We start from the raw sequence: 17,219 nt of genomic DNA on the forward strand, positions 1-17,219 counted from the left end.
TGGGCACTGGAAGGAACACTTTAAAAATTCAAAATTCCCACCATGGAAAAGAGTCTGGCAGTTTCTTAAAAGTTAGGCATAGAGTTGCCATACGACCCAGCACTCCCACTCCTAGGTAGATACCCAAGAGAAATGAAAACAGCCCACAAAAAAAACTTGCACACCAATGTTCACAGCAGCATTTTCCACAATAGCTAAAAGGTGGAAACAACCCAAATGTCCATCAACAGATGAACGGATAAACACAATGTGGTATATACATATAATGAACATTATTCAGCCATAAAAAGGAATGAAGTACAGCTACACACTACAACATGGATGAACCTTGAAAACATGATGCTGAATGAAAGAACCCAGACACAAAAGGACACAGATTGTGTGGTTCCGTTTATCTGGAGTGTCCAGAATAGGCAAATCCATAGAGACAGAAAGTAGATTAGTGGTTGCCTACGCCTGGGGGTTTGGGATGAAAAGAAAGGTGACTGCTAAGGGGTATGAGATTTCTTTTGCGATGATGAAAACATTTTAAAACTTATTGTGGTGATGGTTGCACAGATCTGTGAATGTACTAAAAGCCATTGAATATACACTTTACACTCATTAAATAGGTGTTGAATGCGTGAAGATCAGGTGTCTTGGAGCCATCGGGAGAATGTTTCTCGGGCCTGCACTCAGAAGAGCAGTGGAGTTGGTTTGTCTTTTGGAGGCAGTAACTGATGGTGTTTCCTTGCCTTGGCTGCCGGGAAGCTCACTTTGCAGCTCCCCTCCAGGAAAAGCATGCATTATGGGTCTGAGCCTTAACCCAAGCATTGTCATTTTCCCTTTCCTTCACCACTTCACTTTTCTTGATTAATCTTGTTACACTCTACATAACTTTGCAAGTTGCTGCAAATCCTTTTCTGGAGCAAGGCAGAGTGTGAATTAATTGACTAAAGTCTCTTTTCTTCCTTTGGCTGTTCACAGCTGGTTCCCAGTGATTTGGACGATCTGAAGAAAGACATGGATGAGGTCTGGAAAGTAGTCAGGAAGCTGCTGATTGAAGGCTTCTGGTTTGACCCCAACAGTGCTGCTGGCTTTAGGAAGTGAGCCTCTCCCAGATAGGGGTGCAGCTCCCAGAGGCTAGGAGTCTCTCCAGAGAGGAAACAAGAGGAGTATCCCAGTGGATTCTGAACTCTGGGAGGAAGGATTTCAGACCTGTGGACCCAGAGAGAGGGGGCGGGGCTTCCCAGCTGCGGGGTTGGGGGATGGGGCTGCGAGCACCCAGGGGCTCAGAGGTGGGCAGGCCTGCCCTTGAGTGCAGAGGGGGCTCCAGGTGCTCATGTGAAGAAACCTAGGCTCAGAGAGGGAAGGGGCTCCCCAGAGGGAGCCTGGGCAGATCTGGGACTAGAGCCAGGTCCCAACCCGCTCCAGACAGAGCCCCAGGCAGAGGGACTTGATGTTCCTGGGGGTGCTCCTGTCCTCAGATCACCCCTCATGCTCCCAAATGTCCACTGTGAAGAGTAGCTTTCCCTGGTTTTAAAGACCTCCTTTGTGTTTGGGGCAAGGAGAGAAACTAAACACACTTTTACGCCTGCTGCTGCCCCAAGTGGCCGCACATGGGGGTCAGCAGGGGCCAGTAGAGCTGAGCTGAGCGCAGGGGCTGGGCCAGTGGGAGTAGGATGTGGGGGAAGCCCTGGCCCTGAGGCACAGATGGACCTGCAGCTTCCGCCGCCAGCACTGCCTGGGACAGGCGTGGCCTCGTAGGGCCTGGTTTGGCGCAGCAGCTGATGGAGCTGGGTGTCTTCCAGGAAACTGTTTGAGCGGGTGAAATCTATCTCCGGCCACCGGCCCATGAACATGATGACCTGCCCGTGAGTACCGCCGGGGATCATCTGTGACGTGTACATCCGTGTACACCGTTCTATACACATCATTTCATTAGCCTCCGACCTGGGCAAGGCGCTAGCATCCCTCCCTTCACCAGCCCTGTCTGGTGCCCACTGTGTCCAGGGGCAGGGTCAACTCCAAAAGGAAAAGGATGAAAGGAAACTCTGGGGAAAAGCTGAACTTTGTGGGACTTCCTTGCACATATTTTTATAGTCTAATACTTTTGTTTATTTATCAAGGTGAAATTCACTTATAAAATCAACCATTTTAAAGTGAACAGTTCAGTGGGATTTAGTGCACATTCACCTCTAATTCAAAAATATTTCCATCTCCCCCAGGAAATCCTGACCCGTCAGCACTTACTCCCATTCCCCTCCCCCAGCCCCTGACAACCACCAATCTACTCACTCTCTCTACGGATCGGCCTGTTCTAGACGTTTTGTATAAATGGAATCATACAGTATGTGGCCTTGTGTGTCTGGCTTCTTTCACTGAGCATGATGTTTTCAAGGTTCATTTGCATTGTAGCCTGTGTCAGTGATTCATTCCATTTTATGGCTGAATAATATCCCACTGTGTGGACACACCCTAGGATCTTGCAGTGCCCATGGCCTCTGCGCTGCTAGGCTGTTCCTGGTGACCCGTGAAGCTCACCACCCCACACCTGGCCATGTTGGGATATACAGCCAGAATTTTTCTTTCAAAATCGCAGCATTATTTATAATATTTTTATTGAAGTGTAGTTGATTTACAATGTTGTGTTAGTTTCAGGTGTACAGCAAAGTAATTCAGATATATATAGATATATATACACACACACACACACACACACACACACACACTTTTTCAGATTATTTTCCCTTATAGGTTATTACAAGTTATTGAGTAGAGTTCCCTGTGCTATACAGTAGGTCCTTGTTGGTTATCTGTTTTATATATAGTGGTGCGTATATGTTAATCCCAAACTCCTAATTTATCCCTGCCTGCCCCATATTTTTTTTTTCAAAAAAAGAGGAAAGGAAACAACCTGAAGTGGTGAGTGAGTCACGGTACGTTCACATCAGCCAGTAAGGCAAGTCGTAGAGGAAGGCCTTACGTAGAACCTTCTGAGATGTGGGGGGGTATGTTCCATAGCTGTGCTGTCCAGTGAAGTAGCCACTGGCCACATTTGACTGTGGAGCACTTGAAAGATGGCTAATGAGATAGAGAAACTGAATTTTTAATTTTATTTAAATTTAGTTAATATGGGGAATTCCCTGGTGGTCCATTGGTTAGTACTCTGTGCTTCCACTGCAGGGGGCACGGGTTCTATTCCTGGTTGGGGAACTAAGATCCCACATGCCACACGGCGTGGCCAAAAATAAATTAATTAATTAAAATTAAAATTTAAAATAAATTTAGTTAATTTAAATAGCCACATGTGGCCAGTGGCTGCCATATTGGATGGCACAGTCACAAAAGAATGTTTAATGACCTGGAAAAACGTTTGCAGTAACTTAAATGAGAAAAACAAGTAGGATGTGTGTTATGACCCTATTTTTGTTAAAAAAAAAAACATGAATATGGAAAAATACTGGAAGGACACATATCAAAATATTTGATTACAGTGGTTACAGTGATTTCTTTGTGTTTTTCTATACTTTCTAAAATGCTGACAATATGCATGACTTTAAATTTTTATTGCGGCTTAACATGCATACAGTAAAGTATGTAAACGTTTGTTTTACAACTTGATGGGTTTTAACATGTGTACACACCTTGGTAACCACCACTCAGATCAAGAAGTAGAACAGTTCCAGCTCCTCAGAAGGCTGATGTTTTTACTATTTTTATTTCTTGTACTGAGGTCAGATACACATAATATAAATTAACCATTTTAAAGTTAACAGTTCAGGGGCATTTAGTACATTGACAATATTGTGCCGCCACCACCTCGGACAATCTACTGCCAGAACCTTTCCACCCACCGGAAGGAAACCCCGTGCCCATAAGCAATCATTCCCCATTCCCCTCCACCCACCCCTGCCAACCTCCAACCTGCATCCCACTTCTAGGACTCACCTGTTCGGGGGTTTTCCTTTTATTATCAGAACAGCTGTTCTTTATGATTTATGAAGAGGGTGGTGGCCCCATGCTGTGGATCTTTCTAGAGGGAAGGCTGTGTTTGAGGGCGAGCTTCCTGGAAGAGGTGGAAGCTGGGCCCTCTGCTGGCCACGTACGCCTCCCACTTAGCTCTTGTCCTCCACAGGCAACTCATCACCATCCACAGTGCCCGCCTGCTGTCGCGGCTGCGGCCGGCCAGCGCCAACAGCTACGAGTACCTGCAGCGGCAACAGGTGAGGTGAGCAGGTGGGGGTCCAGGCGCCAACAGAGACGCAAACTCCAGTTCCAAGATGCAAAGGCTGCCTGGGGCACTGTAGCCGTCTGCAGGGTAGCCGTCCTGGGTGGTGGGGCTGCAGACGGGCACGTGAGGTGCTCATGGGGAGAGGAACGGACAGGTTATTGGGCATCTGTCATGGGCCAAGAACTGTTAAGGGAGGGAGCTCACACCCCCCATTTAAAGCTCACACCCCCCTGTGAGCTAGGGTTGATGGGCCTGCTTCCCGCTGGAAGAAGTGACTCATGACCCTGGGTCCTCTGTGGGGCTTGCTGCGGCCGGGCAGGCACTGTGCCAACCTCTGTGACAGACCTGACCTCGTTGAATCCTTACACATTATCTCTGAGGTCATTCTGCTATCATCCCATTTCACAGTTGAAACCGAGGCTCAAAGAGCTTGAGCAACCCACCTGAGGTCTCACAGTTAGTGAGTGGCGGGCTCTGGCACCTAAACCTGCAGGTTTCCTCTGCCCATGGCTAGCTCCCTGGGCCCCAGCCCTGCCCCTCATCCCCTGACACCCCACAGCTTCATGGGTGCTTCTGGCTCCCAGGCCCCCAGGCCCGAGGGTACGTCTGGCCAGGTGGGGAGTGATGGCTGAATAGCAGCCACAGCCACATGAAGGGGAGGGACATGGGGGCCTGTGCCCGGTGCCCCCACCCTCACTTGCCTGACTCCCTCTTGGGATGAGAGGTTAAGAGGGACTTCCCTGGCGGTCCAGTGGTTAAGACTCTGCGCTTCCACTGCAGGGGGCGCCGGTTTGATCCCTGGTCAGGGAACTAAGATCCCACATGCCACACAGTGCGGCCAAAAAAAAAAAAAAGAGGTTAAGAGCCTGCATTTGGCAAGCCAGACCAGGGCTCCAGGTCTGGGAGAACATGGGTCTCAATTGCCCTCTGCCCCGACGGTGCCTGTCTGTATCCACACACCAGGCCCCAGGCCTGCCCGGCTGCATTACCCAAGCTGAAGCTGGAAGAAATTCCAGTCTTCCCTCGCTACTGGCCAGGCCCTCGGACCCAACCTGAGGCTCCTCTGGGGCGGAGGGGTCTCCAAGTGGCTGCTGACCCCCCTGCCCTGCCCCGGGGAACAGCAGCAGCTGCAGAAGCTCCAGAACCTTGCAGCCCTGGAGGGGAGCCTGGACTCGCTGGGCTCCCAGCAGGACTGGGGTGATGGCCCCTGAAATGATGCCAACCTTGATTTCAAATCATGTAACTTGTCGACAATCTACCCCTACAGGGACCCTGAGTTGTTGGACTATGATTCCATGAGTCAGGCTGCAGCCCCTGGTGGTGGGCAACCCTGGGGTAAGCCAGGCCCTGCTGCCTCTGTGAACACTCCCTTACCCGGGGCCCCGGGCTGCCCAACAGGCCGAGGTGGACATCCTGGGAGTGGACGGGATCCTGTACAAGGGCCGAATGAACAGCAAGGACAGAGCGCGGCCTCTGACCGACACAGAGAAGGAGCTGGCAGGTGAGGAGCATCAGGCCTTCCTGGGCACCCCTGACCCGTGCCCTGCCTTTGCTGGGCATTGTGAGGCCCAGTGTGATGCAGGTGGGGCCCAGAGCCGGCAACATCCGAGACTGGGGGTTCCTCACACAGCCACTCGCAAACATGGGATCCTGCTGTATGCCAGGTACTGTACTGGGACAGCTTGTGACAAGGGATGCTGGGGAGGGGTACTGGATGGCCTCCCCAAAGAAGAATGCTGGGTGGTGATGGGAGAGTTGTGACAAGGGACACTGGTTCAAGGAGGACGTCCTAGACTGCTGTCCTGAGGCCTCTGAAAAGGGAATAAGGCTTAGCTGGATAAAGGGATCAGGTGGGAGGAGAGTGATCTGGGGGAAGGGAATAGCAGTGCAAAGGCCCTGTGGTGGGTGGAAGGCAGGCACACTTAGGAACTCGGGAAGGTGAGTCTCCCTGGAGTGGGAAGATTGGGCTGGGGTTGAGCATGATGAGGAGGACGCCAGGACAGACTGGAGGCCTGTGTCCTAATTGTCACGGGTTGGGGAGGGTTGGGCCAGAGGGAGACATGGAATGAATTGCTCTGGTTACTGCAGTGTCGAGGCCCTGTCTCCAGCTGGCTCCGACCAGGGACCCTGGGACTCAGCTCCTGCACTGGGCCAGCAATACCTTCTCTGCCTGCCCCTTTGAGGTTACCCTGCTCTGGGAAGAGGGGTTCCACACACTGCCCTACTGGGGCTGGTCCAGGAGCCACAAAGTGGTCAGCGGGTTAAATTCCGCCCATGGTGTCCCTCCTCACCCCACTTTGCCTCCATTGACTTGAGAACATCCACCAGACCCCTAAGCAAAGGAAAGGGTACTCTTTTCCTGGGTGTGCTGGACAGAGAGGACAGCACCCTGCTTTAGTGTCCCGGGGCTGCAACAAATGACCACAAATTGGGCGGCTTAAGACAATAGAAATTAACTCTCACAGTACAGGAGGCCAGAAATCCAAAATCAAGGTGTTGGCAGGGCCGTGCTCCCTCTGAAGGCCCTAGTGGAGGATCCTTTCTGCCTCTTCCAGCTTCTGGGAGCTCCAGGCATTTCTGGGTTTGTGGCTGCATCACCCCCGTCTCTGCCTCCTTCTTCGTGTGGCTTCTCCCTGTGTCTTCTTCTCTTCTGTCTCTTAACTCAGATGCCCTCATCTGAAGATCCTTCACTTAATTACATCTGCAGAGACCTTTTCTTTAAACAAGGTCACATTCACAGGTTCCAGGGGGACACATCTTTTGGGCAGCTGCCATTCAACCTGCTACAGGCCCCTGCCCTGGTCCAGGGAGCAGGTCACCATCTTGAACCCTGCATTCCCCCTGGGGCACAGATGTGGCCCTTACAGTGTTAATGGCTCCACCTGGACGATGCCCCCGGACGCAGATGCTGTCGAGAAGAAACTCAGGCTGGGCCCCTGGGATCACCAGGCAGGATAACAGCAATGGTGGCCAATATTTAATGAACTCAACTTCTTGCCAGGTCCTGCACTGCCTCCTCTCACCCTGCACCAGCTGGTGAGGCATTACACAAATGAGCAGGTGAGGGTCTCTTGCCAGGAGCCCACCCTTGGTGGAGGGGTCAGGGTCATCTACAGACCCGCCCTTCATCTCTAGTCATCCATCGGATGGCGTCCCCACCCAGCTCCCCAGGGCTGTCATCAAGAGCGAGGGGCTCTTCTCCCCAGGGCTTGTTTGTTCTCCAGACCCATGCAGCAAAGCAGGAGTGGATCAGGATGCCTCAATTGCTTTATCCTGCTTGGGGGCCACAAAGTCTAACTAGAAATTGGAATCAATTCGAAACCCACCTGTGGCTGGATCTTTTGACCAGTTTGTCTTATTGCACATTTTTTTACTCAAAAGAAAATTCTAATCCAAAACACACTCAATATCTAAACCTAAACTAGCTGATGTGAGCCCCCTCCCAGGTCCAGCCTGATCCCAGATGCATCCATCCATCCTTTGCCCACAGGGCCATCAAGGGCCGTCCAGCCAGCCTGTGCCCTCCTGATGCCTGCACAGTGGTCAGGATCTCAGGCCGGGCAGAGGAACCCTTGAGCCCTAGTAAGCAGTGCCCCCAGCATGAGGCTGGACTTCCAGAGAGGTCTCAGTGGAAGGGGGGCTAAGTACAGGCAGGGCTCAGGTAGGCAGAGGCAGCAGGGGAGCAGATGGAGGGGGAGATGCCTCACCAGCCTCACTGTCCTCACCAGCATTGAGTGAATGGTCTCAAACCTGCTCCTGACCAGGCCCCTCCCCCACTCAGAACCCGGCAGGGTGAGTGTCCTATGGCTGCTGTAACATTACCACAAACAGGGGCTTAAAACTATCCAAGTTTGTTTTATCTTAGTTCTGGAGGTTAAATCAGAAGTGAATCTTACAGGGCTAAGATCGAGGTGTCTGCAGGGCTGGTTCCTTCTGAGGCTCAAGGGGAGACTCCGTGTCCTTCCAGAGGCCTCCCACATTCCTTGGCTCGTGGCCCCTTCTGCCATCTTCAAAGTGCATCTCTCTGACCTCAGTGTCTGTCCTCACATCTCCTTCTCTGACTCTGACCCTCTGGCCTCCCCTCATAAGAATCGTGCAATTACATTGGACCCATCCAGTTAATCCAAGATCATTTCCCCATCTCAAGATCCTTAACTTGATAACATTTACAAAGCCCCCTCTGCCATGTAAGGTGACATAGTCACAGGTTCTGGGAATTAGGACAGGGATGTCTTGGGGTGCATTGTCCCCAGAGTCCGATCTCCTTGGCTGGTCTGCAGGGCCCCTTGGCCACTCCCCGCCCCAGCCTCGTCTGCTCCCTGCCTCCAGCCTCCCAGAACTGCTTGCTTGGGCTTCCCTGGTGGCGCAGTGGTTGAGAGTCCGCCTGCCGATGCAGGGGACATGGGTTCGTGCTCCGGTCCGGGAGGATCCCACATGCCGCGGAGAGGCTAGGCCCGTGAGCCATGGCCGCTGAGCCTGCGCGTCCGGAGCCTGTGCTCTGCAACGGGAGAGGCCACAACAGTGAGAGGCCCGTGTACCACAAAAACAAAAAACAAAACAAAACAAAACTGCTTGCTTGCTCTCTCAACGATCCAGGCTGTGAGCCCCTGCATGTGCCATGTGCTCTGCCTGGAATCCCTGGGGAAACTTTCTCATCTGCCAGGGCTCAAATGTCCCCTCCCGTTGGGAACCTCCCAGCTGCTTGGCTTTTGGCTCTTGCAGAGGTGGGAAAGCCGTGGAGGAGATCGTGGGAGAAGCAGATATTGGGGTCAGGTGGCAAGTTCCGGTTTGGGCCTCTGCATCCAAGGTGTCTGTGGGCCTTCAAGGAGAGTGCAGGCTCAGAGCTGGGTTCCCAGGCCTCAATGGGTCTTGGTTCTGTATCTGTATCCCAGGCTCATGTGCTTCACCTTGGAGGGAAGCAGTATGACAGTCTCACTGGTTGGCTGGTTGGCAGGTGCTACCTCTGGCGCGGGTTCAATCCCTGGTCGGGGAACTAAGATCCCACAAGCCGTGCAGTGTGGCCAAAAAAAAAAAAAGATGAAACATGGAAATAAGGGAGAGAATGACTGGGGTCGGGAGGTTGTCCCTGTGGAGCATGTGGTCTGAAGGACTCTCTGAAAATGAAGGTCAGGAGACAGCCAGGGAAGGACACAGTCGTCCAAGCAGAAGGAACAGTCGGGGTCCTGCATGGGAAGGAGCTTCGTGCCCCTGTAATTCGTCCCAGGTGGGAGGCCTGGCCCATCCCCTCCAGACTTGGTGCCCTGCTCAGCCGTCTGCGACCCCCCAATACCACCACCACCCCCGTCCTTCCTGCATATTCGCTCTCATGGCCTCTTTTCCCTGCACGTTCCCACCTCGTACAGCGGTCTCTGGTCCGGATGGCCGGTCATGGTGACTCTTGGCTGGACGGGGAGAGGGGGACGCCTTGGGTTCAAAAGTGAAGGATGGAGCCAGACTCCAAAGGCCACATATTGTGTGACCCCCCACCCCTGCCATGATGTGTCCAGAACAGGCAAATTACGGAGACAGAAAACAGATTAGCGGTTGCTGGGTGCTCGGGGGAGGGGTGAATGGGGGTGTGTGTGACTGCCTCATGGGTACAGGTTTCTATTGGGCATGATGAAGTATTCTGGAACCAGATGGAGATGGCAGTTGCAAAGCCTTGTGAATACACTTAATGCCACTGAATTGTTCACTTTGAATGGTTAATTTTATGTGAAGTTTACCTCAGAAAAATGTGCATGCACAGAAGATGAAGGCCAGGAAGGTGGGGTGGGGCACTGTGGTGGCCTGGTCCTGGTGGGAACAGCTGAAGAACTGTCAGGCTGGCCAGCACGTCACCTGTATCTTTTCATGCTAAAATAATGTCTCTCTCCTCCTTGGCCTTGAGTTACTTTCAAAAAGCCTTTTTCTGACATCTCAGCTTTTAGAAGCGCTAGACTTACGAAGGTGGGGAGGGAGGAAGGGTCTTCCTTGCATGACTGGGTGGGGATTGGGTATGTGAAGAGGCGGCAGCGGGTAGTGGGGCAGGGGGCAGCAGGGCAGGTCCCACCAGAGCGAAAGGGCCTCCAGGGTGGGGCAGAGCCCTGGAAGCACCCCCCACCAGCTCCTGTCTCTTCCCCTTTCTTTTCCACCAAGCTGTTAAGGTTCCGCATCCCCCAGCTCGAAGCCCATATGAGGGTGCGCGCCCGAGTGCCTTATTCGGTGCCATCTACCCCTGTGAGTACCTGCCCCCCAACTCCCTGGCCCAGCTGGGATTCTTGCAGGGTCTCTGGGCCCCCCAGTCCCAGCCTGGGGCTCTCCTACCCCACCTCATCCATATCTCACCTGCCCTGCCCAGACCTGGGCCAGAGAAAATCCCTCGAGTGGCCCCCACCTGGCACCCAGCACCCTGGCCAGGGCCTCCAGCCATCCTGGGCTCCACCTTTACCCTTCAGCCAGGTTTCCTGGCCCAGAAGCCATCCCTGGGGTCCAAGCCAGGTGTCTGTGCCCTGGGGTCCAGCCGGCTGCAGAGCTGGGATGAGGGAGCCTGTTCATTCCCTCAGGCCTCTCTGCTGAGGGCCCGTGAGCCAAGTTGGGGGCAACTGAGCTCATGACTCCTCTGGTCACATCACCACGTACCAGGCATCTGAGAGCACTTTACAGCATACAAAGCACTTCCTCCCTTCTCATCTCACCCAGTCCTTATCCCGTTAACCAGGATGCTGAGGTGAGCACAGCTAGCCCATTTTAAAGTGGGGGAGCTGAGGCGCACGACCGTGAACTGGGGAATGCAAGAGCTGGGCCAAAGTCCATATCCTGGACTCCAAGTCCTGTGTCCTCTCGGCTGCCCTGCTCCACTTCTGTGTCCACCTCTGGTTTCATTTATCTTGGGCCGCCCCCCAAACCCAGGAAGTGTCAGGTGCCTGGACTGGGTGAGCAGAGGTGGAGCACTTCCAGTCTTGGGGCTTCTCTTCTCCTTAGTGGAGAAGATGACCCCATCGGGCCAGCCTCTCTCCAGAATATTCCTGGGACACATCATGGGTCTCACCTGCCCCCCAGCAGCCTGCCCCCCCAAACCAGCATGGGCTTAGCCACCTCAGGCCCCCAGCCGACATGCCAGCTCAGCCTCCGTCTCTGCCTCCCCTGCCACTGCTGCCACAGCTGATGCCATCCCTGCAGGATCCCCAGCCGGCCCCAGGGCCTGCCGGGCACCCAAGGCCTCTGCGCCTTGAGTCCCAAGCCGGCATGCAGTCCACCAAGGAGCCCACCAAGCTGTGAGCCTGCAGTGCCAGCGTCGCCCCCTCCCCCGAGCAGGTGGAGACCCTGCCCTGAGCCTAGTCTGGGGAAGGTGCAGGGGCCCTGGACTTAGGGGAGGGTCTCTGTAAGGAGCTCATTTTGATCCAGTAGCTGTTTTAACTGTCATATAAATACCTGTAATACAATCCTTCTCATGCTACGTTTCATGGAGAACACAGCTTTCTAGATAGAATTTCCCACTAAACCAATTTAATTCCTTGACCAATTTTCAATACAACACAAAGTGGTTTTAAAAACAATCACTTTCCTTTTTATTTTGCTGAAATGATTTTATCAGAATCAGTTCCAATTACAGCTAACGCCACTGTCCATTTTCTTTGGGGACCATTATTTCTACCAGGACCAATTTTCTCATGGGAACCAAATTTTATTGCGTGCATGGTTTTTTATTGTCTGTTGATTGTTCCCACCAGTAATTAGTTATGAGTTGGATATTTAAAGAACCTGATTGTTTGTATTTACTTCTGGCTAATCCATGAGGCACTTGGAGCAATGGCCCTGGAATCCTCCAGGACCGCTCTGTCCTGTTTGGCATCTTTCTGCCTCTTTGGTTCCCGCGCTCACTGCCTATGCACTTGATGGAGGGGGCGGGGGTGTCAAAGCGTCCTGATTTGGGGTTCAGAGCCCGGCCTGCTCATGCCTGCCTGGCGGGTCCTGCAGCCTGGCGTGGTTTCTGCCCCTTGGACGGTTTACTGGTCCCTCCTTCTCCGTTTCGCGTTTTCTCCCTTTCCACCCCCTAGGTTGTCCAGTTGCGCCCTCTACCCTTTCTGTGCTTCTGATACTTGTATCACATTCCACAAAGACTAAAAAAAAAAAAATTTCCCTCTGAATAGTTTTGGGGCATGGCTCCCCCAAACATCCACCAGAGGCTCCTGGAGCGAGTCAGGGAGTGGGGTGGGCAAGCTGCCCGGGGGTCCGCCTGGGGGAGCCAGGGTGCTGGCATGGAGGAGGGTTCTCTGGACGGGCGGCCAAAGGAGTCCTGGATGCTGCGTGCCTGCCCCTCCCCACCAGTTGTCCCCCAGCCCTGCCTCCCCCTCCCCCTGCTCCTCACCTGCAACCACTCCTGACTTCTCTTTTCTTTCTCCAAGGACTGTGTCCAAATGAGGCCGAGCTCTTCCTGACCCAGGTGACCTACACCGCCTTGGGGGATACTGGCCAGTGCATCCCTGGCCCCACCCCCATATCACAGATGAGTGTTTTTGTCAGCTTCTCCCCAGAATAAAATCTTTTACTTTTCTGATTGTGGATAAGGGTGACTGGCCCCATGCCCTCTGCGAGGGGAGGCCTTGCCAGTCCCACATGGGTGGGTGGACCTGCCAGTCCTTCCTCGGGCCATCAGCCCAGGGTCAGCCTCCCAGAACCACTGTCCAGAACCACCATGGCTGAGTCTCAGCAGAGAATCACAACAAACCGCCCCTACCCCGTCATGTTGGTCGCCCCGTGGCAAAGCGCCCCGTGTGGCCCTGGTCCTGTGTGGTGGGCAGATCACGGGCCTGTGGGAGGGGCAGTGGTGTGACTTGCCCAGGGTCACACAGTGAGGCCTTAGCTCTCTGGCCACCTGCCCAGAAGGCTGTACTTCTTGGGTGGGTGCTGTACACAGGTATGAGGGGTCCAACTTTCAGGAAAAGGAGGTGTGGCCTGGGCTCGGGCAGATGGAGAGGTGGGGGCTCTTAGGGACACGCCCATGCCAGGTGTGGTCAGGCTTGTCTCCTGCACTGCAGCCTTGACATGTGTGGAACCACAGGCATCCAAGCCCTGCTCTTTCAGCCCCTCGTAGCTGCCTTCCCAGCCCATTTCTCAGATTTACCAATGGAATCAGTGCTTGAGTGGGTTCCTGCAGCCCAGGGAGCGACGAGCAAGACCCAGGTAGGTCACTGTGTAACCATTTTCATACTGACAGGCCTACTGGGTGCTTTGAAAGGTGGGGAACCATGAACCCAACTGCAGCCAGCCAGGAGCCATCTTGAAGATGACAGTTCTATCTCCCGTGGGGGTTGGTAGGGAAGCCAACCTTTGACCTGATCCCAGGTGGGAGGTGCAGGCAGGATCTTTGCCAAGGACAAGGCTCGCCTATTCTAGCCCCACCCCTGGGGGTGGGACCTGCAGGTCTTGGCAGCTGGGAGGGAGGTACTGCACCTACTCCTGGGGCTGCTGCTCAGAAGGGTGGCCCACCCCATCCCAGCAGGGGAAGGTGCTTGGGGAGCAGACAGAACTGGGGATGGGGTCAGTAGAGTGGGAATTTTTGGAGGCCCTGGGTCCAGCTTCCTCTTCTGCAGGGGGGACCACAGCTCCTGGACTGGGACACAGTGGCAGGGCCAAGCTGGACAAGGAGTAGGGTGACCAACCATCCTGGTCTGCCTGGGAGTGAAGGGGATCCCTGGAACTTTCAGTTTGAAGACCAAGAAGGAATTCCCTGATGGTCCAGTGGATCGGACTCCGGGCTTTCACTGCCAAGGGCCCAGGTTCGATCCCTGGTTGGGGAACTAAGATCCCACAAACCATGTGGGGCAGCCAAAACAAAACAAACAAAAGACTGAGATGAATCAGTCATGTGGAGAGGGAAGCATGTGGGCTGGCCTGGTATGAGGGGCATGAATGAGATGCCTGCTGCCGAGCAGAGGGTCCTGCCTCGAGGTGCAGCGTGGTGATTGCTCTGCACCCCCAAACCCAGCCCCATAACCCACCGATGCAAGTAAAAGGGTCACTGAACATGTTCTTTCTTTCAAAGACCACAAACTCATTAACCCTAAGGTATAAACAACAGCAAACATGTCCCAAACAAGATGATCTGCCTTGGTAAAAGGCACCACCAGTACCCAAAAGCAGGCCACCAGGAGGCACTGGAGGGAGGACATTCTGTGCAGGGACTTCTTAGGGACACACAGGTCCCCCTGGCACCACCGTCTTGGCTGGCTTGACCACACACACACACACACACACACACACACACAGAGACACACACACACACAGACACACACACACACACACACACACACACACACACACCACACCCCCCTCCACAGAGGGGCTTCTCTTCTCTCTCCCCTTTCTTCCTCTTGCTCATGGCTTCCCCAGGATCCATAGAAAATGAGATCCCCAGTATTTACACCTCATATTCCCCAGATGAGAAACGGCCCCAGAAAGCAGAGCAGGACTCTGCCAACAGGCTCCCAGCACCTCGTGCTGCGCCACTGACAGGCCTCCAGGAAGTGGGCCCTCCCCTCCCCTCCCGCGGCAGGGGCTGGAGTCAAAACCCTCATCTGTCCTCAGATGAGTCCTGCTATAAAAAGCCCCTCAGAGACCTCCAGGGCCACAACAGCCCTGCCCGCCACTGGGCTGGGGGGCCAGTCTCCAGAGCGGTGTGGTTTTCTGCAGCGGCCACAATGTGTTCCCAGAGAGCCCTGGGGGCTCGCAGCGGCCCTGGGAGAATCCACCTTCATCCAAGGGAATCTCAGAACAAGCCCTTCTCTTTAAAGCTCTGAAGGAGGAGCCCTGCCTGCCCACAGAAAGCATTTCAGAGCCTCCATTCACCCCCCCCACACACCCAGGTCCCCACCCCCCACCCTGCCACGCCACAGAGCAGGACATTTACTTCCACAGATGCTCCTGATGAAGAGCAAATCCCCTTCAGAGATTCCAGCAGATGCAAGACAGACGCTGGACACGCACATGTCCATGGTGGGCAGAGGAGTGGCTGGCTGGCCAGGGACACGCTGAGCTATGTCCCCACCGTGGTGGTCAGCTTCAACCATTTGTGGCCTTAAGGGAACTTGGTCCAGATACTACAAATTTTCTAAGGTAAGCCAGAAGTGAGGCTTTTCTTGTAAACTCTCCTGATTTTTTTTTTTTTTTTTTATTTAACTCTCCTGATTTTAAAGTGCTGGCCGACAAATCAAGCCCAACAGCACATATCAGAGGCCTGTGAATCTGCAAACCCCTAAGACAGCCACGCCCTGATCATTTAACATCAGACCTGAAGGGCTCACCCACCGCTTGTCACCTGGGGAGGCCAGGCCTCCATTCCACATGCTGCCATGTACCCTTTTCAGAAATGAGAGCTCCAATCACATTCTTTCCAGCAACCTCATGGATGCAAATGGTGTTTTCACAATGGAATCTTGGAAAGAGAGCGATCTGGAGCTCAAGTCTAGTGGTGACGAAGCCCAGAGGCTGGACTTTTGAGGTGACAAGGCTGGTCTCTGTGTGCTGCTGAGGCAGCTCCTAGGAGGTGCCTGAGGTGGACACCTGAGGATGGCTGTAAATGTGAGTCTCTTCCGTTCCTACATCAGCAGCTTTGCTTTTTAGCCAGTTTACACTTGAACGTGTAGTAGGTGGTTACTGACTCCTTCAGTTTTGCTTCTGAGACTCAAGGTTTGGGGAAATTGAAGTTCCTGGTTCTGTGCTGCCCTTGAGTTCTGGGTCACGTGGCATCTATGTTGTCCCACCTCTAGCTCCCCTTGAGTGAGTTTTCCTGACCCCTTTGCTTGCCTGAGAGATGCTCAGAGGCTCACACCTGGCAGGGCCTCAGCATTGCTGGAAAGCTCCAGCCCTGCCCTCTGCCCCCTCCTGCTCCAGTTTCCGCTGTGCCTGGGGCCCTTGTTAGAAATCAGATTCCTAACCAGTTTGCAGGGCAGAAATAGAGACACAGATGTAGACAACAAACATATGGACACCTAGGGGAGAAAGTGGTGGTGGTGGGATGAATTGGGATATTGGGATTGACATATACACACTAATATGTATAGAACAGATAACTAATAAGAACCTGCTATATAAAAAATAAAATAAAATTCAAAAACAGAATTAAAAAAAACAAAACTGCTTTAAAAAATAAAGTCCATTAAAAAAATTTTTAAAAAGAGAGAAATCAGATTCCTGGGCCCTCCTCCAGAACAGTTGCCTCAAGGACCCAAGGGACCCTTGTGCTCTGCATGCTGGAGGGTCACGAGTCTGGTGGCTCCCAGCTGCCACGAGGGGCTTGTGTTGCATCAGAATCACCCGGGAACCATTCTACTTTTAATAACAGCTATGACACATAAGTGTCATGCCATACAGTTTTTTATAAATTTATTTATTTTATTTATTTTTGACTGTGTTGGGTCTTTGTTGCTGCATGCGGGCTTTCTCTAATTGTGGTGAGCGGGGGCTACTCTTCGTTGCAGCGCGCAGGCTTCTCGTTGCGGTGGTTTCTCTCGTTGTGGAGCACAGGCTCTAGGCGCATGGGCTTCAGTAGTTGCGGCACACAGGCTCAGTAGTTGTGGCTCACGGGCTCTAGAGTACAGGCTCAGTAGTTGTGGCGCACGGGCTTAGTTGCTCTACGGCATGTGGGATCTTCCCAGACCAGGGATCGAACCCGTGTCCCCTGCATTGGCAGGTAGATTCTCAACCACTGCGCCACCAGAGAAGCCCCCATACAGTTTTTAAAGTATACGATTGAGTGGTTTTTAGTACATTCACAAGTCGATCACTGATATCCTGGGGAATGTTTAAAACTGTACTGTCAGGGCCTCCCCAGGGATTCTGATGCCGTGGGGCCTGGGAGCTCCCTGGAGGCCATGCTGTGCAGCCAGCTACGGAACCACAGGCAGCGTGGGATCTCTCCACTGGGGTGACTTTGCTTCCAGGGGATGTTTCACTGTGCCTATAGACATTTTTTGGTTGTCACAACTGGGGGCTGCTCCTGGCATCTACTCATGGGAAGGGGCCA

At 53.4% G+C, this 17,219-nt stretch overlaps 1 protein-coding gene across 1 annotated transcript in view; it reads left to right on the forward strand.

Annotated features, from left to right (window-relative positions):
• Window positions 1–15,833, forward strand: part of LOC307198487 (uncharacterized protein C16orf96) — a 42,828-nt gene extending 26,995 nt beyond the window's left edge. Inside the window, 10 exon segments of the mRNA XM_079945458.1 lie at window positions 967–1,085; window positions 1,791–1,853; window positions 4,118–4,205; window positions 5,251–5,421; window positions 5,425–5,508; window positions 5,612–5,714; window positions 12,601–12,638; window positions 13,234–13,378; window positions 13,789–13,974; window positions 15,113–15,833. Of these exon segments, the coding sequence (XP_079801584.1) occupies window positions 967–1,085; window positions 1,791–1,853; window positions 4,118–4,205; window positions 5,251–5,421; window positions 5,425–5,508; window positions 5,612–5,714; window positions 12,601–12,638; window positions 13,234–13,239 (672 nt within the window). The 3' untranslated portion in view covers window positions 13,240–13,378; window positions 13,789–13,974; window positions 15,113–15,833.
• Window positions 15,834–17,219: the final 1,386 nt, after the last annotated feature.

The sequence above is a fragment of the Stenella coeruleoalba genome (genome assembly GCF_951394435.1).
Source record: "Stenella coeruleoalba genome assembly, chromosome: 15".
Classification (NCBI taxonomy): Eukaryota; Metazoa; Chordata; class Mammalia; order Artiodactyla; family Delphinidae; genus Stenella; species Stenella coeruleoalba.